This window comes from Pantherophis guttatus, chromosome 3 (genome assembly GCF_059756535.1).
Source record: "Pantherophis guttatus breed Tessera chromosome 3, ASM5975653v1, whole genome shotgun sequence".
NCBI lineage: Eukaryota > Metazoa > Chordata > Lepidosauria > Squamata > Colubridae > Pantherophis > Pantherophis guttatus.
The window spans coordinates 68,174,413-68,201,480 of record NC_142065.1 but is presented as its reverse complement, the minus strand read 5'-3'; the positions used below and the strand labels follow the sequence as shown (position 1 = coordinate 68,201,480).

General features: G+C 34.8%; 1 protein-coding gene across 5 annotated transcripts in view; it reads right to left on the bottom strand.

Moving 5' to 3' along the window:
- Nucleotides 1–27,068, bottom strand: part of PATJ (PATJ crumbs cell polarity complex component) — a 149,221-nt gene that overhangs the window by 107,676 nt on the left and 14,477 nt on the right. For all 5 annotated transcript variants that reach the window (XM_087889789.1, XM_034415224.3, XM_034415226.3 and 2 more), the window contains 11 exons: nucleotides 25,962–26,090; nucleotides 24,700–24,921; nucleotides 23,381–23,471; nucleotides 22,527–22,618; nucleotides 20,346–20,472; nucleotides 19,056–19,169; nucleotides 16,481–16,557; nucleotides 15,863–15,919; nucleotides 14,452–14,586; nucleotides 11,446–11,613; nucleotides 7,371–7,520 (listed from right to left, as the gene is read on the bottom strand). In XM_087889789.1, coding sequence (XP_087745915.1) covers nucleotides 7,371–7,520; nucleotides 11,446–11,613; nucleotides 14,452–14,586; nucleotides 15,863–15,919; nucleotides 16,481–16,557; nucleotides 19,056–19,169; nucleotides 20,346–20,472; nucleotides 22,527–22,618; nucleotides 23,381–23,471; nucleotides 24,700–24,921; nucleotides 25,962–26,090 — 1,362 coding nt within the window. The remainder of the gene's footprint in view (nucleotides 1–7,370; nucleotides 7,521–11,445; nucleotides 11,614–14,451; nucleotides 14,587–15,862; nucleotides 15,920–16,480; nucleotides 16,558–19,055; nucleotides 19,170–20,345; nucleotides 20,473–22,526; nucleotides 22,619–23,380; nucleotides 23,472–24,699; nucleotides 24,922–25,961; nucleotides 26,091–27,068) is intronic.

The following is a 27,068-nucleotide window of genomic DNA, read 5'->3' as shown; positions in this document are numbered from 1 at the left end:
GAAGGTGATGCTGGGAAGGATTGCCAATAATAAGGACATGGATCCAGAAAGAAAGGCAGAATCACCCCAATCATATAAATATTTCTTTTCCAACAGGTTTTATTTGTTCTTCTTATTTCACCTTTAGCCTGGCTTTTTCTAGCAATGCATTCCTGATAACAAGTTGATTCATACTGAACAGACATAAGACTAGAGGGTTTGTTGCTCTCTAGATGCCTTAGTTAATGAGAAGGAAGGACTCACTGGACAAGAGCCTAATGCTGGGAACGATTGACGGCAAAAGAAGAAAGGGACAACAGAGAATGAGGTGGCTGGATGGAGTCACTGAAGCAGTAGGCGTGAGCTTAAATTGACTCCAAAGGATGGTAGAGGACAGGAAGGCCTGGAGGAACGTTGTCCATGGGGTCGCGATGGGTCGGACACGACTTTGCAACTAACAACAACAGATGCCTTAGACATCAATTTTTTTTCATTCCTAAACATTGTCTGTACTGCCAGAAACTTAGAGAAACTCTAATAATTTAATGTTTATTTATAAATGTTTATTATTTACCCCCAAAAAATGTTCCAACTGCCCCACATAACTGAAATAATTATGTTTTTCGGAGTCCTGCCTTTAAAGAAATTCCACCCTCTAATTGTCACCTCTGCTATATCCTCCAGAAACAAGTATGCTCTATTATGGTCTTTATTTCTGTATGCCACCTATGAATTGCAGTAACTGTTAAGTCTTCTATTAAGTAATTTCAGACTATTATAGCAACAGCAACTCTGTTTACCTTTTTTATTTGTTTAATTTTAAATGGCCTGCCAAGATAGTTCTTCTCACTAAACATACTTCATCTAGGTAGTTTAAAAAAGTTTCTAGCTTGTAAATACACATTTTTAAATCATCCATTCAGTTGTATCCAATTCTCAAAGACAACTTGCACGAGTCCTGGCAGTTTTCTTGGCAAGGTTTTTCAGAAGTGGTTTGTCATTACCTCCTTCCTAGGGTTGAGAGAAGATGACTGGCCCGAGGTCACCCAGCTGGCTTTGTGTCTAAGGAGGAACTAGAATTCAGGTCTCTCCGTTTCTAGTCTGATGACTTAACCATTACACCAAACTAGATCTCCACAAATACACATATTGCGGTATAAACTAATGCCTGAAAATGCTGGAAAATCTAAACCTACGTTTTACATCCAATGACCAATACTTCATATTTAGCTACATCTCAATCTAAATATTACTAAAGTTGCCATTAATTCTAAACATGAAATAAAAACAATTATAGCTCCCTGAAAAAGTTAAAAGGTTGTAAAATGTGAGCTCCTCAAAATAAAAATACAAATGTTTTAAAAATTCAACCTGAGTCATGCAGGCACACTTCAACTATTTCTTTTGTAACCTGTCTCCAATTTAGATCTTGCATTGTAAAAATATAATTGATTTTTACCTATTCTGACATATGTATACCGCAACAGCATGTATTTGTTTTGTTTAACTATAGTGTTTATAAAGCTTCCAGATACATTATACCTAGCAGTTAGCTAAGTTCTTTAGTATATATTTTTTTAAAAAAATAACACATTTATCAACAAGATTGGCAAAGTATCATTTTGTGTTTCCTCATTCCCCATTACAGAAAAGTGAATTAGTATTGTTGGATCATTAACTTTGCCTATAATTTTCATTAGCAGTATTCATCATAGAATATATGATATAGAATCCTCATGATTCTATACCCAGTTTATATAAACTTTAGAAAATTCTTTGTTAAAAATAAAATCAGTCTTGAGTTGAGGTCAACTGCTGATGACCTTAGGAAAAAGGGAATATCCATGCAGTTTTCTTGAAAACTGTACCCAAAATGGTTTCCCATTGTCTTTTCCCATGATGCTTTTCCAATGTCCAACATTCCTGGTCTCCAAAAATTAGCCAAAATCAAGCCTACGTAGATTCCGCTGCCAACTAGATGTGTGATTGTAAGGTCCTTTGCACTCTCCTTTTGTGTTCTCTGAACTTGGTTGTTTTCTAGCAGATGTTTCATCACCAAGCTAGATAACATCTTGAGTGCTGATGATCATGTATGTAATGAAATGTCTGCAAGAAAACAACCAAGCTCAGAGAACACAAAAGGACCCCAGTTCAAACCTGAGCTTCAAATATTCTCTTCTATCAATTATGTGATTCTCTATTACATTTCATAGGGAAGCCTAAAACATGCATGTTGATTTGGCTGTTTCAAAACCTAAAATTCTACTGTTCGGAGGGAAAACAACTTACACTTCAAAAAAGATTATGTAAGAGAAGGTCTACTCTTATAAAATCTTAGTAAAGATACTCTAAAGCAGTTGTGGGGGGTTTTTTGGCCGGGGGCAATGGTGAAATTCTGCCGGTTCTGTCTGGCTCGCGTGAACCGGTAGTAGCGGTGGTGCGTGGTTCAGTGAACTGGTAGCGGCGGCAAAGCAAGGGTCCGCCCACCCGCCCAGGCATCATTACTTCCTGGTTTTAACCAGTCTTGACCCTCTGTGCATGTGCAGAAGGCTTTGCGCATGCGCAGAGGGTAAAAAATCGGACCATACGATGATGTGTGCGCACTTCTGAACAAGTAGGGAAAGTAAGTAGATTTCACCCCTGGGGGGAGGGTGTCTTTTAAATGCTTGTATCCCTATTTTATTAGGACTTAACAAAATTGCTCCTCACAACATATTTTCTTGAGTTATCCCAATGACAATAGCCATAAGCGCAGCAAGAAAGGACACCTCTGAATACAGGTAGGCCTCGATTGAGCCCAAAATTTATGCTGTTAAGGAAGACAGTTGTTAAGCAAGACAGTTGTTTAAGTGAGTTGTATGTCATTTTACAACCTTTTGACACAATTTCTTCACAAATCACTGAAATTGTTAAGTGAATTGTGTGGTCATTAATTGAATCTGGCTTTCCCCATTGACTTTGCTTTCAGAAGCCAGCTAGGAAGGTTGCAAATGGAGATCACATGATTCCAGAACAGCACAACCATTGTAAATATAGGTAGTCCTTGAGTTACGACCACAATTGAGCCCAAAATTTATGTTGCTGAGTGAAACATTTGTTAAGTAAGTTTTGCCCCATTTTACAACTTTTCTTGCCACAGTTGTTAAGTGAATTAACATTTGTTAAGTTAGTAACATGATTGTTAAGTGAATCTGGCTTCCCCATTGACTCTGCTCATTAGAAGGTCGCAATAGCTGATCACATGATCCCAGGACACTGCAACTGTCATAAATATGACTCAGTTGCTAAGCATCTGAATTTTGATCATGTGACCATGAAGATGCTGCAATGGTCGTAAGTGTGAAAAACGGTTATAAGTCACTTTTTCACTGCCTTTGTAACTTTGAGTGTTCACTAAATGAACTATTGTAGGTCAAGAACTACCTTTACATGTCAAGTGCCTGAATTTTAAACATGTAGCCCTGGGGATGCAATAGTCATAAGTGTGAAAACTGGTCATAAGTCATTTTTTCCAGTGCCATTGTAACTTTGAACAGGAAGTAAACAAATGATTGTAAATTGAGGACTATCTGTTTTAATACTAATTTCACATTCTTATTCAAACCAGATCAAAGGCATGGCCCAATTTACTCTAAAGCTATTTTTTAAAAAATTCATTATCTTTTCAAACCCCTACTTTATATTTTACCTGTATTTGGAGGCTGTATTTAGAAGCTACAGTTTGTTTCAGGAAGAGTTAAGGAAACCTTATCCTGCAGAATTGACATTACTTTTCCTATCACTATCAGCAGTTATCTTTCAGGATAAATTCTCAATTCTTGTCATTCAGGACACTGACCCTCTTCTCATATCCCTTCCCTCCTTATTGCTCAAAAGAGATTCAATCCAATTTCCTATGTACCCTAGCCAGCAAGTAAGATATAAGTTGCCCCATTCTGATTGGCCTATATACTAATTAATCCATTTCTCTGCATTTTCCGCATTAGAACATGAACTTAAGAATCTGCAATCTTCATGTTCCTCTTCAGCAATTAATCAGCTCCAGCCTGAAATTATATTTTTACTGGAGCTAAAACATATGAAGAAAGATTGTTGGAATTGGGTATGTCTGGTTTAATGAAAAGAGGCACTAGGACGGACATGATAGCAGTGTTCCAATATTTGAAGGGCTGCCAGAAAGAAGAGGAGGGGGGGTGTCCATCTATTCTCCAAAGCACATGAAGTCAGGACAAGAAGCAATGGATGGAAACCAATCAAGGAGAGAAGCAACCTAGAACTAAGGAGAAACTTCCTGACAGTTAGAACAATTAATCAATGAAACAACTTGCCTCTAGAATTTATGAATGCTCCAACACGGGAAGATTTTAAGAAAAAAATTGACAACCATTTGTCTGAAATGGTATAGGTATCCTGCCTGAGCAGGGATTAGACTAGAAGACTTCCATAGTCCCTTCCAACTCTGTTATTCTCATTCTGTTTTCAGAAGATTATGTCAAACTTCCATTTCATGTCTCTGTAAAACCTCATTCCACACTACCTTTTAGCTCCAAAGATTTCTGTTGTTCTTTTGTTTGGCAAGGGCTTCCATCTTTCTTCCAATTATACTCCACCCAGCCCTGAGCCCCTTCAAGCCACCCAAAGGAAGCTTTTTCTTGTCATAAATCAGGTCATCTATGCAACAGCAAAAATAAACTTTCCAACACTTTTTATAATCATGATTATTTTTACTGTTTGCTCACTGAACCATCACAGTGTTGAATACATAATATACTAGAAACAGTCTGAAACTACCCATATGTTTCAGCCAGAGAAAAATGAAACAGCAGGAGAGAGAGGGAGAAAGGGATGTTATTCTACAAAAAATTCCAGATGGAGCATATCAGATTGAAAGGTATGTTTTCCCTTATAATGCTGCTTTACATTTTTTTTCCTGAGAAAGTAAACAGCTGTTTGTTTATAGAGCTGAAAATTAAGGTGTGAATTTGGACAGAACATTAGAGGGACAGCAACATTTGTTCCTTCGTCTTGCATTTATCTTCCTAGATTATTCTGGTTGCTGTTTCTTGGTCACATAAGGTGCTGAAGTTATGCATTCAAATGTGATGTAAATTGACTTTCAAAATAGAATAGGTTTCTAAAGAATTCATATTAATTTGAGGAGTTGTAATGCAGAGTACAAAACTGGCATGTAAGGTCTTTTGGCTTCTAACTGCTCAGTAGAGGTCCAGTCTCAAATCTTGACAAACCCAAATAATTAGTGAAATAAACAAGACAGAATAAATGGCATTGGTTAAAAGGATTGAAAAAATATTAGGAAAGGAATGGAGTGGAATGGAATGGAATGGAATAGAATAGAATAGAATAGAATAGAATAGAATAGAATAGAATAGAATAGAATAGAATAGAATAGAATAGAATAGAATATCATTTATATGATACTGTAAAGGAGGTTGCAAAAAAAAGGGATTATGATTATGATTTTCTATATTTTTCTAACAATTTTCTATACACATAGAAAGGTACTGTACTACTCTCATTTTAGCAAATGAGGAAAATGAGCAAAAAACACATACATTAGTAATAGAAGATTTGGGGCAAATCCTTCTATTATTAAAAAAGAAAACGCATAGTGGTTTACTGTATTAACATTGTGTTCTTTCCTCCCCCAATTTCAGCATGAAATTTGGTAGAAATAATATTTCTTCTGGAATTCAGATCCGTTTACAATGGATACCGTACATTTCATGGAAAAAAAGTATTTGAAATTTCAGAATTGTGATATAAAATCTGAAAACCATAACACCAAAAAATCCATTTAGATCATTAAGTCCACTCCCCTGCTAAGTACAGCATTCAAGACAGATGACCCTCTAACCACATCCCAAAAAAGAGAATACATCACATCTAGGTAATTGATATTATGACATACTTTGTCAAACACTTTGCTAAATCAACATATATTGTGTATTTAACATTCCCTCAATCTATTAAAATAGCTACCCAGTCAAAAAATGAGATTAGGTTAGGCTGGCAAGATTTATATTTGACACATTCCAGTAATTTACTATGTTGTTTTTCCAGTTTCTTACATAGTTCTTTTTATGCTCTGCTCTAAATGTCTCCAGTATTAATCTGAGATTAACTGGTCTATAGTTTGCTGGGTTATCCTCTTACTCTTTTTGAAGCGAGGAACAGTATTTGCTCTCTTCTAGTGATTTTCCTCCCTAGAGTTTTTCAACATTTGAGTCAAAACCATTAGATAAGATCCCAGGGTTCAATTCATCTGGTCCTGGAGAATTGAACTAATTCAAAGAAATGGTGTATTTTCTGACCATTTTTCTATTAGTGTCAAGCTTCAATTCTGCCCATCCTACTTTTTCTTGCTTGAATGCTAATTTCTTTTTATTCCAGAAGTCTAAATCAAAATAAAAGTCAAATACCTCTTCCTCTTCTGTTAGTATTTTACCACCAGCTATATTGATATTTTTTATTGACTGTTGTTTTTAACATGTTTAAAATAAGCCCTTTTGGTTTTCCTTAATATAATTCTTTAACTTCTGCTTATTTGCAGCTTTTGTTTTCATGACATCAGGGTATACTTCACAGCTATCTGTCTATTGTCAGGGTTCCAAGTAACTTTAGTTCAAATGCATTAGGCCTTCAGACCTGCCACATTTACTACTGTGGGAAACGGGGAGGTTTGAAGGCCTATGCAAAAGATGGATTCCAGGCCTGATGTCTATACTTTTACAGTGTTAAAATTACAAATCATTCCTTTTCTATCTGAGAATCTCAAGCTAACCTTATCTATATGTCAGATCATTGGCACGAATGTTTATAAAATGAAAGACATGAAGTTAGCTAATATTCGTTCTGATTTTTCAACAACATTACACTGTACTACCGAACTATTAAACAAATACTGTTTTAAGTATAAAATGGTTCCACATATGTAGTGTATACATATGAAACCAACATTTTAAAATTAAGAACAACGCCTCAAAAGCTTTTAACCCAGTCTTGCACTTCTGCTGCTTGATAATATACAAAGATGATGTCAGCAACATATAACCACTGCAAGTCATGTGTATCATAAAGATTTGTTTATGGATCCAACAAACAAATAAAAATTAAGGAATGCTGCCAAAACATAATGAACACAGAACAATATTACATAAACAAAAATCCACTTCCATAAAGAGAGTTCCTTCTTTTCTATTTATCCCACCATAGTCATTAAAGCCAAATCTGGAGAGTTGAAACAGTTTTAGAAAGAGAATGGGACAGGAGAACAAAAGAATGCCTGCCCCAAATCTAACGTAAGAAAACCATTAATTTCTATCTTGTACGTTTAGTTGAGATACATTTGCTTGCTAAGGGTGTAAGCATACCTGATAGTCTAAAATGCTGAATCCTAAACCTATATTTGCATCTTTAACAAGGACGATGTCTTGGACTTCAGAAGACCATAGTGCTAGTTCCACATCTTCATCTTCCTGCTCTTCATCTTCCTGCTGTTCCTCTGGATTTTCAAGCTTCACCTAAGAAAAATAGAATGTGCTTTTTCTACTGGTAAAATGCATCTAGTATATACAAGGCAAAAAGGTCATTGGAATTTCAATCTATATACTACTAAAATTCTAGTTGTCATAAACTGTTAATTGGGTGAAATGGTGCAATGTAGGACAACAATTTTTGAACCAAGGTACCTTTGGACACAGAATGTGCCCAATATTTGGGACTCACGAGGGAATGAAATTTGAGGAAGCTGTTGCTGCTTTGGTTTATTCACAATTATCTTTATTTTCAACATCTATAACAGTTTCCCAGGCAGTCTCGTAATCCCTTCCTTCCTCCCCAACCAGCAGCAGCAGCCACTTACCTGCAGGATGGGATGGGAAGGGATGGGAAGGGATGGGAAGGGAAGGTAAAGGGGAAGGGGAAAGGAAAGGAATTTCTGATGCTCCCTGCCAAATTTCCACAAGGAAACTCAATGGGAAAGCTAGCAGGAAGTTGGAAGTTGTTCCTATGTCCACTGTTTTCTTTTCTTTTCTTTTTTGCCTGCCCTTAGTCATTGTGTTTCTCTGTTTAGGTAAAGAAACATGCCCCAATAAGGCAGGGTTGCCCAGTGATTTCATAAAATTACATATTGGCCATTTTATTTTTATAAGTTTTATAAGTATAACACTTATACTTATATGTATAAGTAGAAAGTCTTAAGGTATAAGGAATAAATATCAAGTGCAAATAAGTTAGGATCAAAATTAAGAATTTATTTTATTCAATTTATATGGTTATCCATCTCACAAAATGACTTTTTAAAACTTCTAGTTCAGTTCATATTTTGTACAAATATTTTATCAATGATTATATCTTAATTTGATTGTAATTTACACAAAAGTCTTTTTTGGGCAGGAAGGAAAAAATAACAATAGATCTATCTAGTTTGAAAGGGAAAACTATTTGCAACCGATATTCAGCTATAACATCAGGTGTTTTTATGCAAAGATGAAAGAATGTGTGGAATGTATCCTCAGTTGATAGTTTTAAAATGATTAACAACAGAAATGGACATTTATGAAGTATCTTTTCATTAGTTAAAAAGATTTTTTTTTAACTGATACGCTACCTAAATTGGGAAACCTAAGGAACACCCAAAACACATTTATTTTACAATAGAAATAGTAAAAATCAATATCTGGGATGTCTAGAAAGTTTAATAGCTAAAACTATAATCTTCCAGGTACCATCAATTTCTTTGTTCACAAGATGGAAGCAATCAGCTAATGGAGAATTCAGAGATTAGGTATAATTCAAAACTTTTTCTCCTTTATTATACTGTAGAAAGATGAATGGGATGTACACTGTCAGCATGTCCTTTCATTGATTTACATATTTGGTATCATTAGTACAATGATGTTTCTAGCTACCTGCCTAGATAAACCACCAGGAATTTCCAATTACATTAAAAGTAGTAAAGTCAAGAGCATGAAATATTTCTGCATGAAGATAAGCTTTCTAAACTACAAGGACAAGTTTATAATTCAGTAGAACACACTTAGCACCATCAAGTTTTGAAACTTACAGTTCAAAAATGTTCCATTTTAAAAAGCTCCCACTTGGGAATACTGAAAAAGAAAAGTTAATCACTATTGTCTACACACAAAAATATTTTAAATTTTATTAGTTTTTGATGGAATATATGAATACAATCCCCACAGCTGGAATAGATGATGGTTGATTATTCCTTCTAGAACAGGAGTGTCAAACTCACATCGTCACGTGACATGACATATTGTGACTTTTTCCCTCCTTCACTAAACCAGACGTGAGCGTGGCCAACGTGTGACACCTCCAGCTTGAGGGCTGTGAGTTTGACAGCCCTGTTCTAGAAGTAGCCTCTTAAACATCTGGAAATTATCTTCCCCAAAGTTTCCACACTGAGGTTGAAATTCTGCCTAAAGAGCAGTACTTATCACTTACCATTTGTCCTGCTCCGGATTCTAACTTAGGTGCTTAAAGTATTCAAACATAGCATACAGTAGATATAGCAGACATCTTCAAATCTAATGCTGGAATATCCTTTAGTTAAATTATTTTACAAGTATATGGAAACCAGATTGTAACTTCCTCGACTTAGGATCACAATTGATCCCAGAATTTATGTTGCTAAGTGAGAAATTTGTTAAGTGAATTTTGCCCCCTTTTACGACTTTTCTTGCCATTTGTTAAGTGAATCACTGCAATTGTTACGTTAGTAACACAGTTGTTAAGTGAATCTGGCTTCTCCATTGACTTTACTTGTCAGAAGGTTGTAAAAGGGGAACACATAACCATGGGACACTGCAACCATGATAAATATGAACCAGTTGCCAAGCATCTGAATTTTGATGAATTTTTCATGGGGATGCTGCAACGGTCATAACTGCAAAAAATGGTCATAAATCACTTTATTCAATGCCATTGTAATTTTGAACGGTCACTAAACAAACTGTTGTAAGTCAAGGACTACCTGTAGAATAATGAGGACATTATCAGTAAGGATTAAGGAACATAACTATAAAGTCATTTGGAAGTGGTATTTGACCCCAATAAGACTTTTTCAAATGGATAATAAAGTGGATAAAATGTGTTAGAGATGTAAAGTGGAACTCGGGACATATGCTCATATGTGGTGTAAATGTAATGGGGTTGAACTTTTTTGGTCTAGGATAGAAAATGAAATATTTGAAATAATTAAGAAGAGGGTCAAATTGAAATTGGAAACCATATTATTATTAATATTGAATGAAACAACATTAACAACTGGAGAAAGAGAATTGGTGAGGATTTTGCTTATAATGGGGAGAATTATAATTGCTAGATATTGGAAATTAAATGTTGACTTAAAATTAGAAGAATGGTACAATGAAACATGGAAATTTGCATTAAATGATAAATTGACTTGTGATATTAAAATTAGAAGTGGTATATATAAAGAAAATGTTTTTTGGAACACTTGGCAACCATTTGTGGACTTTGTACTTGGGAGATTGGATGAATTGGCACCAGTACCTTATCAAAGAGATTTCTGGAAGAATTGAAGACTTCAAGTTCCTAAAACTTCCTTTCCGTTTGTATAGCACGTTGGGGGGGGGGAATTTTTCTTTCCTTATTATTGATTTTTTGTATTGATTTTTTTTCTTTCCTTTTTGTTATTCTTTAATAATAAAAATATAATAAAAAATTTAAAAAAAATTAAAAAAATTAAGGACTACCTGTACTTTGCTTTTTCATTCAGCTTCTTTAAATAACAGAACGGATGATGTAGACTGCACAGATAAATCACAAGTCAGACACAATGACTAAAAATTTGGAACTATGGCTCTAGATTGTGGAGTGCTATTCAACAACCTGATATCAAGATCCAATGTTATCTACCATGGATGAAGCATCATACGTTTTGAGCATTGTCTGCTGTAATATAATACTGCTCAATATTTTCCACTCCAATACTGTTTATTAACGTACTGTGTTACAATATTTCACTAAATATGATAATAAAAGATAGAATTTAATCATTTACAAGGTAGCAGAAAGCTTCCACCCTGAGTAGCAGCAAAGCTTCCACCCCGAGTAGCAGCAAAGCTTCCACCCCGAGTAGTTTCAGAGATAATAATTTCTCATGAACCATTTAAAAAAAAGAAAGCAATATGCTAATGTACATGCCCATAATAAAAAAAAAATTTTAAAGGCAGATGAAGCAAGAGCATTTTCCATCATAATGTGGCTAAGAATTTTACTTTTTAAAAAAACATGCCATTCTGAGCAGTAGGAAAATGGCTTATGAATCATTCACATTCATTATTCATAATGAAAATTAAATGCAAAGTAACCAATAACGAAAGCAGCAGCAGAGTCAATTAATAATCTTTGGGAAATCCTTGGAAACATGCCATAGGGTGTTTTTTTTTTTTCTTCAAATACCTTTGGTTCTAGAGAATGAGCAATTGTGGCTGGAGGTTCATCCACAAAAGATTCCGTATCATCATCAAACAAACGGCGACAACAAATCAGGGTAAATGGAGGGGGAACCTCTTTCAGAAAAGAAACAGCTTCACGGCGGGATTTCCCATAGAGCTGAACACCATTTACCTAAAGATAGAAAGGACACCATTCCTAAGTTGACCAATACTTTAAAGCAATTTGGATTTATCATAAATATTTCACTGCTTATTTTATAGTGTTTCAATGACAGGCAAATACAATTCCGCCTGCCCAATATATAGATAGATGGACTTCATTTAGCATTCCAATGATGGAGAAAAATGTTCTCTCTCTGTGTCTCTCTGTTTGTTTGTCTCTCTCTCTGTCCCTCTTTGTCTCTCTCTCTCTCTCTCTCTCTCTCTGTCTCTCTCTCTCTCTCTCTCTCTCTCACACACACACACACACACCATTTTCAGGAAACTAATGACTTCCTTAAACCACTAAAGCAATCAATAGTATTTATTTAGTTTTACTTGATCTCCATGGCCTTTCTACTCTCATCTCCTGTTTTACTGTAACTCTTCAGATATTCTTGCACCCTTCAGCCCAAGCCACCATTGAGAACTTAAAAACTGCAAGGAATTGTAGTTCAGCAGCATGTGAAGAAACATTGGTTAACTGTTAAGGTTTTGTTCTACAAATACTCCCCTTATTATTTCTTTTCTAGTTCTTTCCACAAATTGAATTTCTTGATGTCAGGGTATGTTCTTGTAAATTCTACTGCTCCCAATCTCATACTTTTGTGGCTCATAAAATCCACAATGACTTGTAAAAATGTAGACTAGCGTATGGGACAACCAGCAGAAAAGAGACAGTTACCTGCTAACCTCAAATTACTAAAACAAATTTTAGTAACCGTGGTTCTGTTATTAACTACTAGCAGTGTTGTGGTATTACCGGTATGTATCATGTATTATGTGGTATTATGTAAGTCCATCTATATTTTACTTGGAGTGGTTATATTTTATATATAACCACTTTATATATAGAATAGTTCAACTCTATACTCTTAAAATACTACAGTTAAATGACTTGATTACTTGTTGGATTGTACATTGTGTATTCCTTCTAGAATGTGTTTGCCATTTTATAGAGTTTTTCTCACAAAAGAAATCACAAATTTTGTGTGCATATGAATGCATTGAGTAATCATGATTAACTCAAGATTTAAATGGATTAATCCATCTCAAGATAGAAACTGGGAAAATGTGAGTTCTAGTCCTGCCTTAAGGAACAAAGCCATCTGGGTTACTTGGGGCCAGTCACTTTCTCTCAATCCTAGGAAGGAGGCAAGAGCAAACCGCTTCTCAAAAATCTTGCCAAGAAAACTACAGGGACTTGTCCAGACAGTCTCTGTGAATTTAGACACAGTTGAATAGAAGGAGGGGAAAAGCTGTCTCAAAGGCTGCATTTTGTAAGCACTACTCATCAGTAGTTAATAGCCTCAGTTTTCAGAAACGTGTAAAACATGCTTGTAAATTCTGTCACATTTTGGAACTATTCCATATAACATGATATATTGCAGAAAAGCATTCAGACAACTACATGTTGCAGAACAACATTTATTTTGCATAAGTATTTTGAGAAGTAGAATTGGTTGTGAGGATTTGGTACCAGGCCTCCAGACTAATCTAACAATTTCTTTTTGTTCATTGAAATCATGAGTGAGGTTGAAAAACAGGTTGAAAAACAGGTCTATTCCAACAGGTCCATTGGATTGGACTCACTTCAGTAAAGTTTCATAAAAAAGAAATATGTTTCTCTCTTTGGACATACGAAGTGTATCCTGACTCTTCTTCTGTGATATGGTTTTATTTAGGTCCTAGTCACAAGAGCTAAAATATGAGAACCTATTATCCTTTTGGTAGAATAAAACTAATCTACCCAGAATTCTAATGTAATTTTTTTACTAATCTTATTGTTGCTCACATTAACATTATGATATCAAGAGAAGGGCTGTGTAATGTAAGTCTGTCGGTGACTTGGACAAATGGAATGCTAGATTGATTACTATCATAATTAAGTGAATAGTTACTATAGAAACCTTTCAGGACTTTCACAGCAGGTCTGCAGAAGGACGTATGTTGGGGATGGATTTGAATAGCAAATCTTATGTTATGTTATAATAACAAAGCTATGCTAAATCCCCATTGTGAACTGGAGGGAAGAATTTCATATTTTTAAAATATTTCTCTCCCATTGACTTCAATGAAAGGAAAATTATATTTCTGTAGGTTTCAAGGTATACTGTATTTGGGAGTGGAAAGTCTTTTCAAATTGTTCTTCCAATCTATATATTCTTTGCTTCTGTAGAGATCAGACTGTAAGTAAGGCAATAACCACACAAAATTCCAGGCCATTTGAGAAGGGACATCTAAGTTTGAATCTATTTCAGCATGCTCAAAAGGAAGAGATCTCAGCTATTTTATAATCCCTTGATAATTTTCTTCTAGGGACATAGAATGGCAGTCCAGCTAATGCCAAATGATACTAAATTAGAATTAAATGTATACACATACACCATTTGCACACAGGAAAATGAGAGCCAGCCAGTCAGTCAGATACCTATTAGGGTTTCTATTTCAGATAATTGTTATAGGCTAACCCTGGAAACATTTTAAGCCAAAAACTCAGTGTTACATTAAGGAAAGCAATTGGGGAATGAAATTGAAATCACAAGCTCTGGATGTAATTGAAGATTTGGAATGAGTAACAGGAAGAAATATTCCATCCAATATTTTGTATACTCATAAAAATATCTCCTATACAGAGATGGAAACTTCCAATGGAAAGACACATTGTACTTGCAGATGCTAAGGACTTTGGAAGATTTAATTTCTCTAGCAAATCTTGATATCCTAAAAGGCATTTTAATGCACTTCAAGCATACACTCCATGATACAGTGTTGATTATTTAAAAATATACATGCTACTTTAAAATGGTACCTCTAAAAGTTCGTCCTCCAGTTGCACTAAGCCAAGTTTAGCAATTGGGCCATCTGTAGCAATGGAAGAGATGTAATGATGTCCTTCAAAAGTATCCAGTTCAACTCCAAGCCTTAATGTGTGAATAGGCAGCAGCTATTAAAAATGAATCACAAAAATAGTTAGAGAAGAACATTTAAAAAAAAGGTGAATTAGATTCTGTAGTTCTGTAAAGTTTGAACCATCTGAATATTTTAATTTAGTAATGAATTGAATTTGATTTATTTTTATTTTAATACTCCTTGATAAAAGGATAATGATGCCCTCAAGTCCATCTCAATTCCTACTAATGCATCCCTGCAGTTTTCTGTAGTCACAGAAGTGCCAATGTCTGTTTTTGCCTTTGCTGTTACTTTTTTTTTAATTATTACCGTTTTTCTTTTCTGCTTGTTTTTCTTTTGCTTGCTAGTTTAGCCAACAGCCCTTAGATCCCCAGATAGTCACACTTATAAAAATAATAGAGACACATGGATGACTTGGATATGACATGATCACTAGAATCTGGGGAATTCATGATCACTAGATGATCACTAGAATCTGGGGACATGATCACTAGAATCTGGGGAATCTGGATCACTTCTGGGGAAATATAAGCTGTTTTATGACAAACCAATGAAAATGGGATTATGAATGTTTTATGAGACATATTTAACCAACAGAGAAATGGATAAAGACCATACAGATTAAAAATTGTTCTCAGCAGAATAAAAATGTTATATTTGTTAATTACTTCTTACCATCCTCTGTCTGCCAAACTTAAACAAACCAGGGAAAAAAGTATAGAATATTGTTTAAATAAAGCTTGAATTAATAAAATAAGTACATAAATTAGTACATAAATGAAGGGATAAATGAGTAATGAATCCTGGTTTCTGAGTCCAACTTGTTAGGTATTTTTTAAAAAAGAATTTCAATTTCAATAATGTATTTCTGCTGGTTGAAAGAGCCAAACTGACCTGGATACATGCATTAGCATGCAGATACTGTAAAGACTCGATTTTTTTCTGGAATTCAGAATTATTACTGCATAGAGCAGCACTGCAAGTTAATGTTGTTTCCAATCAAGGTTTGATTTACAGAAGATAAAATGGTACCTCTTAAAATGGTATATTAACTACATTTCATTTCAGTGCCAATCCTAAACAATGGATATCCCAGGGAAGATCTACAAAGCATTTTAATAAGCAAAGCTGTAAAATATATTTACAAAAATTAAATAGTGTCTTGAATAACTTCATGCCCGCAAAACAGCAGCACAAAAATAGTAAGATATGCAAAGTGTCAAAAATATTTATATCACATGATTCACATCCATTTCTATTTCCATTACTAACATGTCACAGAATGTTAAAAGGAAAAAAAGAGTCAATACCTTTGAATATTTTTGTAGTTCAGCATCATCTGCAATTGGTGTATCTATTGTGACAACCTAAAAATCAAATAAAAACAGAAAAGCTTCATGGGTATAACAAAGAGCTACTTGAAAACTCAAAAGAAATTGACTAAAATATATTGCAGATACATTACTGGAACAAGTGAGAGATTGAAGCATTAGAAATATAGTCATGTTGCTTGTTAGGCAAAAGACGAAAAGCTTTGCATAGCTTTAAATCATCTAAAAGTTGGCCTGAGAGAAGTAAACCCCAATCGAGTCTACAGAAACAGATTTAATTATTGATTAGACTCAATGTGGATTAATGGTCACATTTCTATAATTCAGTTTATTTAAATTATTTCCTATGTACTAAACCAGTATTTCTCAACCTCAGCAATTTTAAGAGGATGGACTTCAACTCTCAAAATCTCTCAGCCATGCTGGCTAGGGAATTCTAGGAGCTGAAGTCCATACCTCTTAAAGTTATTGAGGTTTTAACTACTGTTAAGAGTTTAACCCTCTGCTCAAAAAGTAAATATTCTCATTTAAGGTCTCATTTCTTGAAATGAGATTTCAAGAAATTACATTCCCAGTAATTTAATATGGATAACATACCATAACTTCATAATCAGGTCCCAGCAGTGTTTCCCATTTGGATGTTGGCTTATTTTCTGATAAGTCCGAGATGTTCCCTAAAATGCAATTATTATTATTATAAGGCAGTTGTTAGGACTGCACATTTTTTATTTACATTTTGGCAAAACACAAAGCATTCTAAACTAATTGCCCTACTATAGAAATATATATAAAAATTCACCTTAAGAACAGTTTAGTCTCCTATCTGCATCAATGCCTTCTTCCTTCCTTCCTTTATATCCTTATAATAAGCTCCTCAATTAAGTAATATGTAACTTGCAGAAGTCAGAACTTCCAACATGCAAGCAAATATCTTCCTCTAAAAGCAGAACCAACTGGAGGATAGCTTACAACAGGGCAGTATGTTTATACAGTCTTTTTTGTTAAACTTTGGAGAAATCAGGTAATGTTTCATAGCAGTATAATTCCACATTAATAAATCACTGTACAGATCACATCATCTGTTTTTCTAAGGAAAAAATGTCCTTAACTCTTATGTATCATTTTGTTACATTTTTTTAAAAATGTTAAGTGTATAAAATGACCTGTTAAATAAAACTGCACTGTATGCTGCTTGGGGGAACTAAAAATACTAAAAATCACACCTGTCAATCATTCCAAATAACTACAAATATTGAATTGAATGTTTATGACACCACAAGAACATACTAGAACCACGAAAATTATTAATTCTACTGGCATATATTTAGAAACTTACACGGGATTAATTTTTTATTAAAAACAAATTCTTTTGAACACAGGAATACCTTTTGTTGACAACAGTGATGTATATTAGGTTCGAAATGTCTCATCTTGATATGTTTTGCATGCCTTTGCTTATTTCTGAATAACTTTTAGAATATTGTTATTTGTCTTCATATTGGCAAATATAAAACATAAATAAAAGGAATCTCTCTGAAACAGCACCATTCGTGCCTGAAAATGTATATTAACATGTTGAATGGATCTTCCCTATTAAAAACCGTCACACACTTTGGCTGTTTTTACAAAGATACATATCATCAAGATCATGATTAAATATATCTTATGAATTATTCCCCACTTTAAACATATTGTTTTTAGCTCACAATATTAGCATAATAAAATAGAAATATTAAAGTTTAATACAGCAAGTGAAGTAATAACACATTTTGTAAAACACGATTTGTACATTATGTTTGAAAAATGTTTTCATAGTTTGAATGGGCATTAAAGTAGCAGTGTTTTCCTTACTGGTATTATACTTAAGAGTCTGTCAACATTTCCAATACCACTGTCTATTTTTGGAATTTAATCTGGATATTAAATTCTGCTCCAGGATGAACTTTTACAAACAATATTTTAGAATCATCTGTGCTTTAAAAAAATGACTTATTAGTTTTTAAACAGCAAAGATATATCAATGTATTTATCACTGAAAATACATTTTATAATTCCTTTATTCTAATTAGGTTTGTACTTTTTTGTAAAAAAGAAAAAAATTGTTCTTTCTGCTATAGAATTGCATGCCACAAGCTACTTAATTTGCTCTTGTCCCATTCTCATTTGAGTATAAATGCCCAAATACAATAAAATTTGATATTATTCCAAGTCATTACAACTTGCAGCATCAAATAAGAAGGAACAGATTTCTAAAATTATAACATAATGTGCTTCAGTGAAACATTTACTTGGCATTAAACTAGCTAAGCAGAAAAGCTTTGTTAATATAATTTCTATAATATAGAATCCATCTAGTTTAGCTTTCTTCTTCCTGCCCTTCTAAAGAACTATGTATTTCACTATGAACAGAAACATGGTTGACTTTAGCATCTGACTTTTAGTTTTTGAAAAATGTAGAACAAGCTTTGGGTAGTTTAGCCTGTATTTATGAGGAATTATTCTGCATGACTATAGATCACTGCCACTCTCTATCTAAGGGCAAACCATACATATAGATAGTCCTAGACTTCTAACCATAAACAAACCTGGCAATTAGGAGGTAAGTAATGACAGCTGCCATTAAGCCAACTCATTGTTTGCTGCGGGCAATTTTTTTGCCAGAAACCAAAGATATAGTTTGGGCAAAATGTCATAATTCGTAGTCACATGACCAGGGGACACTACAAATGACAATAATTGCAGGCTGATTGCCAAGCACCCAAAATGCAGTCACATGACCATGGGAGGTATTGGCTGTGAGAACTTTGATACGTTGTTTGCTTTATTTATTGAAGAGTGGGTGGACTTTATTTATATTGTTGCATTTTATATATTTGTTAGAATTCTATCCTCCCTTTCTTTCAAATGCTCAAGGCAACATTTCCTCCTGTAATTTTCTCTCATTGCTACCTAATGAACTACTTCTGGCCAAAACTCACCAAATGAGCTTCTGTGTCTAAAGACATTCAGAACTCCCTAGTCCTAATCCAAGATCTTAATCTGTACTGTACTGGATTTTATTTCATATACTCCAATCCTTAGTTGAGTAATCCTTAGTTGTTATTTACGCAATAATAATTTTGAAGCAATAAAGTACCAAAAAGGTTGTTTTCCAATAGAATGCTTGACTTACCAATTGCATGTTGCTTCTGCTTCCTTTCATTTTCAGTGTTATCTTTTTGCTCTTGAGGTTCCTCATTTTCACTATCGGATTCCACACCAGTCAAGTTGAACATGTGTGAATGCCCTGGAAAAGTTCCCAAAGCTTCCCATCACTTCTGTAATCAGGCAAAAACTTTGAACTGTTCCTTTTTTTAAAAATTCTAAAATATGTCTGAATTGATAGGACATTCAACTTTCCACATTATTCTAAGCGTACTATTATCAAATTTCAAGTCCTCAGCTGATATTCAAACTAGTAAAGTTATATGCTTCTCCATTTCCACTATCCCCAAAACCTCTTCGAAATGTAAAAGGAATATTTAAAAAACTGAACGATCACTGAACTCTTCTAGCTTTCTAAATGACTTCCCTTCCACCTGCCATGTGCTTAAATCTTTTGTGGGAGGATTGAAGGTCTGAGAACATTCATTGAAAGAACAGAATTCTGATCAGTGCTGTATGGATTTCATCCAGAGTGTCAGATCTAAAGGAGAATATCTCTATTCTCAAGTTACTAAAAATGTTCCATAATCATTTAATCTGCCTTTCCCAGCTTATAATAATGATCGAAAAAAACAAATTAAGCACAATAGAATTTTACAAAACAAATAAGGTCTTAAAAACAAACCAAGTAGTGTTGGTTAGAAAATGTAACTGAAAGTGGAACAGAAACAACGCAACAAAATATATGTACTATGGTTTGCTTTACAAGCCAGTAGAGGATAAATCCTGTAGAGCTCTAGAATAAAGTTCAGTCATCTGTTTTTTTAGTTTCACATTTCGCACCTCAAACATAGCAAATATTATCCTTTGGTTGCAATTATTGCCACCTATTTGGGAACATGCGCATAGCAACACCTGTAAAAATAAAATGGGGGTAAGAATGAAAATGTGACCTTCCTTCCTAGCACATTTCTTGCCTTGGCCAGTAAGCCTTTAAGGATTTAAAAAAATCATTTAATTAGTTATGTAAATTGTTGAATCTTTTGGAACAAACAAGTATCCAAAGGAACCAGGTTAACTGATTCTTATAATTCAACTGGTTGTATTATTTTGCTCACAATCTGTGAAAGCTGCAATCTCCCTACAGGATATATTTGTTTCAGAAAAGGCCAGGACTAACCTGTTCTGCTGGCTTAACCAGCCTTGTAAATAAGTGGAATAGTAGAAATTACTTCAAAATATCAAGGTGCTCATTAAAAACAATCCTGAGCACTTTATCTTAACTAGAAAAGAATGTAGACAGAGGGAAGAACTTTACCTCTATCCAACTCTCTTTCCGCATGTGGTTTCTTTCGAAGCAATGTCAGATGAACAACTGGTCCTGTCTTGCGTAAAGCTTCCACAACTTCTTGGTTGGTATAATTCTGAATATTAATTCTGTTAACCTAAAGGATACATACACAATTCTTTTGAAAATGATCATCCATAGCACAAAAGCAGGTTGCTTGAATGAGATAACCACTTTCACTGGCTAATTATTGCACAAAGGCAAAACATGAAGCAAAACAGATTCACACATGCAAACTCATCTATTCAGTCCTTAAGTGGAACCAAGAATAGGCCATTTTCAAGGGTAGGGAAGGTGGCAAGCAGATGTGTTGAATGTGTTTAAAACAAAAATACAAAACGAGACAAAATCTTGCAATCTCTGATATGACCCCCCCCCAAGGACTGGGGGGGAGGGGGGAAGGATAACAATGTTTCTCAACTTTTGTACTTTATATAAAGTCATCATTAACTTGCAGGGTCACCTTATAGGGGAGATAGGTGGCATAAACATTTAATAAATAAAATAAAATAAATAATGTAGAGAGAAAAAAACTTGTCTCCTTCCCTCATAAGATAGTCCACTGAAACTCAATGTGGGGTGAAGATATAGAGATATGTACTCATCCTTATATACATACATACATACATACATACATACATACAAACATACATACATACATACATACATACATACATACATACATACAGTAGTGGCCAAAATTGTGGAAATCTTTTGGGAAAAGTGTATTTTTGAGATTTGGTGGCTAACAACACCACTTTTTTTGAAGTTTCAAGATAATCATATTCCACTGCTGGCATGACCTGGGAATAGCCCAGACCTTAACTCAATTGAAAATCTATGGAGCCAACTAAAGAAATTTGTTAGTCAGAAGCAACCCAGCAATAAAACCCTGTTAATAGAAGCAATCATTCAAGCTTGATTTCACATTATAACAGGTGCAGAACTAAAAGACTTGGTTCACTCCATGGGAAGATGTTGTAAGGCCGTAATTCATGCTAAAGATTACCCAACGAAGTATTAACTGACATGATAATTTTTGTAAATCTCGTTTTTCTCCGTGTTTCACTTTTCTTCTTTATACTGTAACTCCTATTCTAATAGCAAATCCTTCATAAAAGGTATTACATTACATTCTTGATTAAATTATCTTTCCATTGATATATAATTTTATGGTACTATTCCAAAAAAAAAAGTGGTGTTATTAGCTAGTTTTAGAAAATACACTTTTCCCAAAAGGTTTCCACAATTTTGGCCACTACTGTACATACATACTCATCCTTATATACTCATGTATATATAAGTAATAGTAATAATGTATCGAATGTATATGTTTCTCAACTCCCAGGGACTCTAGGAGGTTCACAGATTGTTTTAAACACTAAAATCAAGAAACAACAAAAAACAGGGTAAAGATGGCAGCAGGACAAAATCAGATGGAAACAAAGGAAAACAAATCAAGTTAAAAGGAGGTCGTCCTTGCCAAAGGCCTGGGTGAACAGCCAGGTTTTCAAACTCCTTTGAAACACTAGCAGGACAGGGAAGGTTCAGATCTTGGGGGAAATCTCATCCCAGAGAGCAAGCCTACAGAGAAGGCATGCTTCCGGAGTCCTGAGAAATGTCATTGCTTAATTGAAGGAACTTGGAGCACACCAACTCTGTCAGATTAGATCGGCCGGGCAGGCACTATGGATGAGAAGCAGTTCTTTAAATAACAGGGCCCTGGGCCATTGATTAAGTTATGTCATTTGCTGCCAGCAATTATGGTAATAGCAGCATATTTGGATCATTTTAAAAGATGGCCAGGCATAATCATGGCGGTTCAGACTATCAATGGCCTTTAATAGTGATGAATGTTTAGCACATTCTAAATTATAGATAGCACGTCTGAAATAATAGTACTTGCAATAGTGGAAGGAAACTGTAGTCCTCTCATTCCAGACTTGTCACCTTCCCAAAATATCCAGCTGAGAACCCAGAAAGCTGGTTTAGATGAGCATAGGACTTGGTACAGCACAGATTGTTCTAACACACTGTTCTGTTATCCTAGGTTAAAGTTCATTTATTCTGATTGATTTCCTTCTCTCCCAAAAGAAAATATAGCAAGGAAAACAAGAGAGCCCCTTCCTATGAATGCAAGTTTCAACTTACTGCAATGATTTTGTCGTTGACTTTTATCTGACCATTGTGATCTGCAGCACTGTCAGGTATTACGTTTTTTATGAAAATCCCTGAAGCTTCCCCTTAAAGGAGGAGAATGAGATGGAGGGAGAAAGTACAGACAGAATTAGCATACACCGATTATCATTTCACACACATTCTAGAGCAGAGAAAGAGGCAACTATGGTCCCTTTAAAAACTGTGAACTTCAACTCCCAGAATTACTCTATATATAATATAAATCATATGTTTATCCTGATGTTTTACACTTATTTTTCCCTAACTGTTCCTATTTTTGGAAGATTTCTTGATTGTTGTTGTTGTTGTTGTTTTGAATTTCTGAAACTTCCATGTTTCTTGATACACATTAGCATTTTCATAGTTGATTTCAGCTTTTTCAAAAATGTCCATGTTTTCATTTAGGCTTCAGTACAATATGTCTTAGCTTTTTTTTTAACCCCGTAGAAGGCAAACATTTGATGACTGGTAAAAATAAGAAAACAAAACTGAAAAGTTATACTACCATTTTGATGGAGACACAGTCATGCTGGCCAGATGACCACGGAAGTGCCTTTGGACAACGCTGCTCCCTTGGCTAAGAAACAGAGAATGAGAACCTCCCCCAGAGAATTGGACACAACTGGACATGGGAAACCTTTACCTTTATCTAATCTTTCTGCGTTACTTAAAATATCTGGGGCTAAATAAATACTTAAGAGAGAAAAAGCAAAGAAGCATTTCTCTTTCTCCCATTCTCTGACAATATTGTTCTCTATCTTAAATATATGTTCAACGAATTATCTGATTTAGTCTCTCCCTTTAGCAATCAATATTATACAGCTCACCTGAATCAGAAACTCCAGAATATCCAACAATTGTTATACCAAGGCTCTGTCCATCTTTTTTAGTCAACTTAACTTCATGAATTTCATTTTCCTGGGAAACAAAACCATACCATTTTTTTTCAGATTATATTAAGCATTTAATCTTGTCCTGAGGACTTTTCTATTTGTTACCTAATTAAAGCCTTTTTCAGTTCAAAGTTCCAAAGACAAGAGGGTGTGTGTGGCTTTCACAATGTCAGCATTTCTGGTGTTCAAATGTCTTGACACATTACTTTCTGAACTTCTGAATATTATTGAATTATTATCCCTTTGCACTTTTAAAACAGAAAAAAGAAAAATCTATCCTTTTAAAAAAAAATGCTAAATTTTAATATTAATTAATTTCATTTTCACTGCCTGGATTTATTTTTCTATCTGATTTTATAATTGTTGTGATATCTCCAAATGGTAAAACAGGTTAAAAATTAAAATATATCAAAAAAGATAAATAGAATGAAAAATTAGATAGCAATTACAATTATAAGAGTCGTGCTGGCACAGTGGTTAGAATGCAGTACTACAGGCTAATTCACTGCTCAGTCCAGGAGTTCGATTCTGAGTGGTTGAAGGTTGACTCAGCCTTCCATTCTTCCGAGGTGGGTAAAATGAGGACCCGGATTGTTGGAGACAATATGCTGACTCTGTAAACCGCTTAGGGAGAGCTATAAAGCACTGTGAAGCAGTATATAAGTCTAACTGCTATTGCTATTGCTATAAACTGATCAGATGAAAATATTTTAATCACTCCTACCAGGAGAAAATTGTATTTGATTTTTTTTTCTTTACACGGTCCTTTAGCAATATGTACTTCAGGAGAACTTATGTGCAAATACATAAACTGACAAACAAAAGGCACGATGAGCTAGAAAACATAGCTGTCAAGTCTATAAATCTGAGCTAAAATTTGATATTATATAAATTACTGTGTGACCTTTTCAGAGACAGGAGTTCCATAACTTGGATGCTTCAGCTAAATATGAGGCAGATAGTCAAGAAGATATTGAAAGTGAAAGTGTCTTTTGAAAAGCACCTTTGGGATTGAAAGTGAAAGCCGTTGATTTTGGCGATGTAGTAAAACTACAGTAGTATTGTTTGCCCTACAATAGCAAAGTGTGTTAGTCAGTTTTCTGGTCTGTGACTATAACAAAGATTAATTGTTAAACTCAACAATAATAACAGTAATTAGACCGACTAAGTATTAAGGTCAGTTTAGGAAGATTTTCTTCAGACTGCATGAAATTTCCAGTGGTGTAATCTGATGCAAGCATTAAGATACTTACTGTGTCAGATTCTCTGTCCTGAATAGTAGCTAATTCACCCACAGGATCAGCCACAGGAGTTGGTGGGATTGCAGATATTTCAGACAAAGGAGATCGTGCAACTACCATCTTAACGTGGTTTCCACAGTTTCTCAAGACTTGAGCAACCTGTTCGCTACTCATCCCTTGTACATTAATACCCCCAATTTCCAAGATGTGATCATCAGTTCTAAGTCTGCCATCCTTCAAGAAACAAGGAACATTTTTCAAAGTTAAAATGAACTGGAATGGAATACTTTTTATAAAGCATGACTTCAATATAAAATGTCATCATGTTAAAGCAATGCTGCAGTGGATGCTACACTGAAAGAATTATATCAAATATTAAAAATAGTCTTTAAAAGTTACTAAAGAAACTACTAGCATGTTTAGCATATGTTTTAGATTATAGACAAGTTCAGTATTTTTCATATATTGTATATATTAGTCACTTATGGCTTTCACTGTATGTGTCATTCTTCCACTAAAAGTCTAATTGTTACAGCATCGTCAAATTGCAAGTCTACACATTTTTAATATTTCTCTTTCTACTTAAGAGCCCAGGCATATGTAAGAAGTCAATTAGAACATAGATAGCAGAGACATTTAATTGGTTATATTTAACCTACTTTTAATCTACATTTATACATTCCATCAATTAGGCTTCAATGATTAAAATTTATTTTCATCATTTTAAGCAATTTGGGGCTCTTGCCAAATGTTTTATATTTGATACTTCGTAAAATACCAAGTGGAATAGAAACAATGATAAGTCATCAAACAGGAGCGGGAGATACTATTCCTGCTCCTTATTCTACATGGCTTCATCTCAGCTGATATAGCAATGGAGAGATACTGTATACAGATAACAATAGAAACACTGAGTTGAGACAATTTGATTATTACTTTCCTTTGCCATAACAAAATGGATAGCATTGTTGCGACTGGTTTTAGATGTTAACATAGTAACAAATTAGTGATAAAGAGGTGGGCACAACATTTCCCATCCTTCTCCAAGGGTGAGAAATGCTTTTCCACTGCTGTTTCCACAGCCTAATAAAACAGAATAAGGCCAGGTCAACATCTTTTCCTACTTTACTATCTGTTAAAAGACTCTTTCCCTCAAAGAAATTACAGATCCAAGTATTAACTATGTACAAATACACACACAGAGAGAGAGAGAGAGAGAGAAAGAGAGAAAGAGAGACAAAGAGAGAGCGAGAGAGAATTGTAAACAAATTTACCCTGTCTGCTAGTCCACCAGGAACAATAGTCCGTACCACCACACCACTTGTTTTTCTTCCCACAATTCCAAACCCTAATCCAGAGCCATCATTAATCAGTTCAACTTCTTCAGTGTGGCCCCAATTGACCTATAAAAATAGAAAAGTAATTTTACAGCAATCTTTCAAAACATTAAAAAGCTAAAAACATTTACCATAACACTTCCAATCCATACAATAAAATAAGTACTCAGTATTTTCCACAGCAACTCATCTATTTTAGAAGTCTCCTCTTACAACATCTGGAGTATACATGAGATCCAGTGGTTCATGCAATTATAGTAAGGTGGATTGATGGAGAGCATGGTAAATATGCAGGAAGACCCTATAACATGTTTTATTACATCATACCGTAAATTTCCTTGGAAGCATTTCTAATTAAAACATTAGACCAGTTACACTGAACACAAAGATCGTATCTGAAACACTATAAAGGACACAAGAGGGGGGAATATCTTCAAACTGCTTCTTTAGTGTCTCTGAAACATGGAATAATGCATTGCTATGCCTGTTCACAAATGTGTATGACAACTGCATTGGAATACAGTAATTACCTGGACCTAATCAGAACAACACACTGAAATGAAGCAAACAGCATTCATATAAGTTTTATGTTTTCTTCCTGGAATGCACACAACAGCCTAAACCAGGGGTCCTCAACCTTTCAGACCTCAGGGACCACTAAATTAATAATTATAAATTCCACGGACCACTAATATGATCTGCCTAATGACCGGCTGGGTGGGTGTGGCTAGGTGGTCATGTGACTGGGTGGGCATGGCCAACTCGATGGCCAACTCGATGTCACTTACATCGAGGGGTACCTCGCCGGCCTCTATTCACCCCTCTTCTGCCAGCCACTCCTCGTCTCTCCACCCGGGCTCCTAAGGGCCCCAACAGGAAGCAGTTGTTGTAGCTAAGCAGCCACCATGAGAAAAAGTTGGCAAAACAGCTGGCTCAGTTCAAATTGGATCTGACCAAAAAGGAGGCTCAGCAGAAACACCTCACTCAGAACTACAAGCATAGGCTTTCCAAGCAGAGGGAAGACCTGCAGGAGTGCAAGGCCAG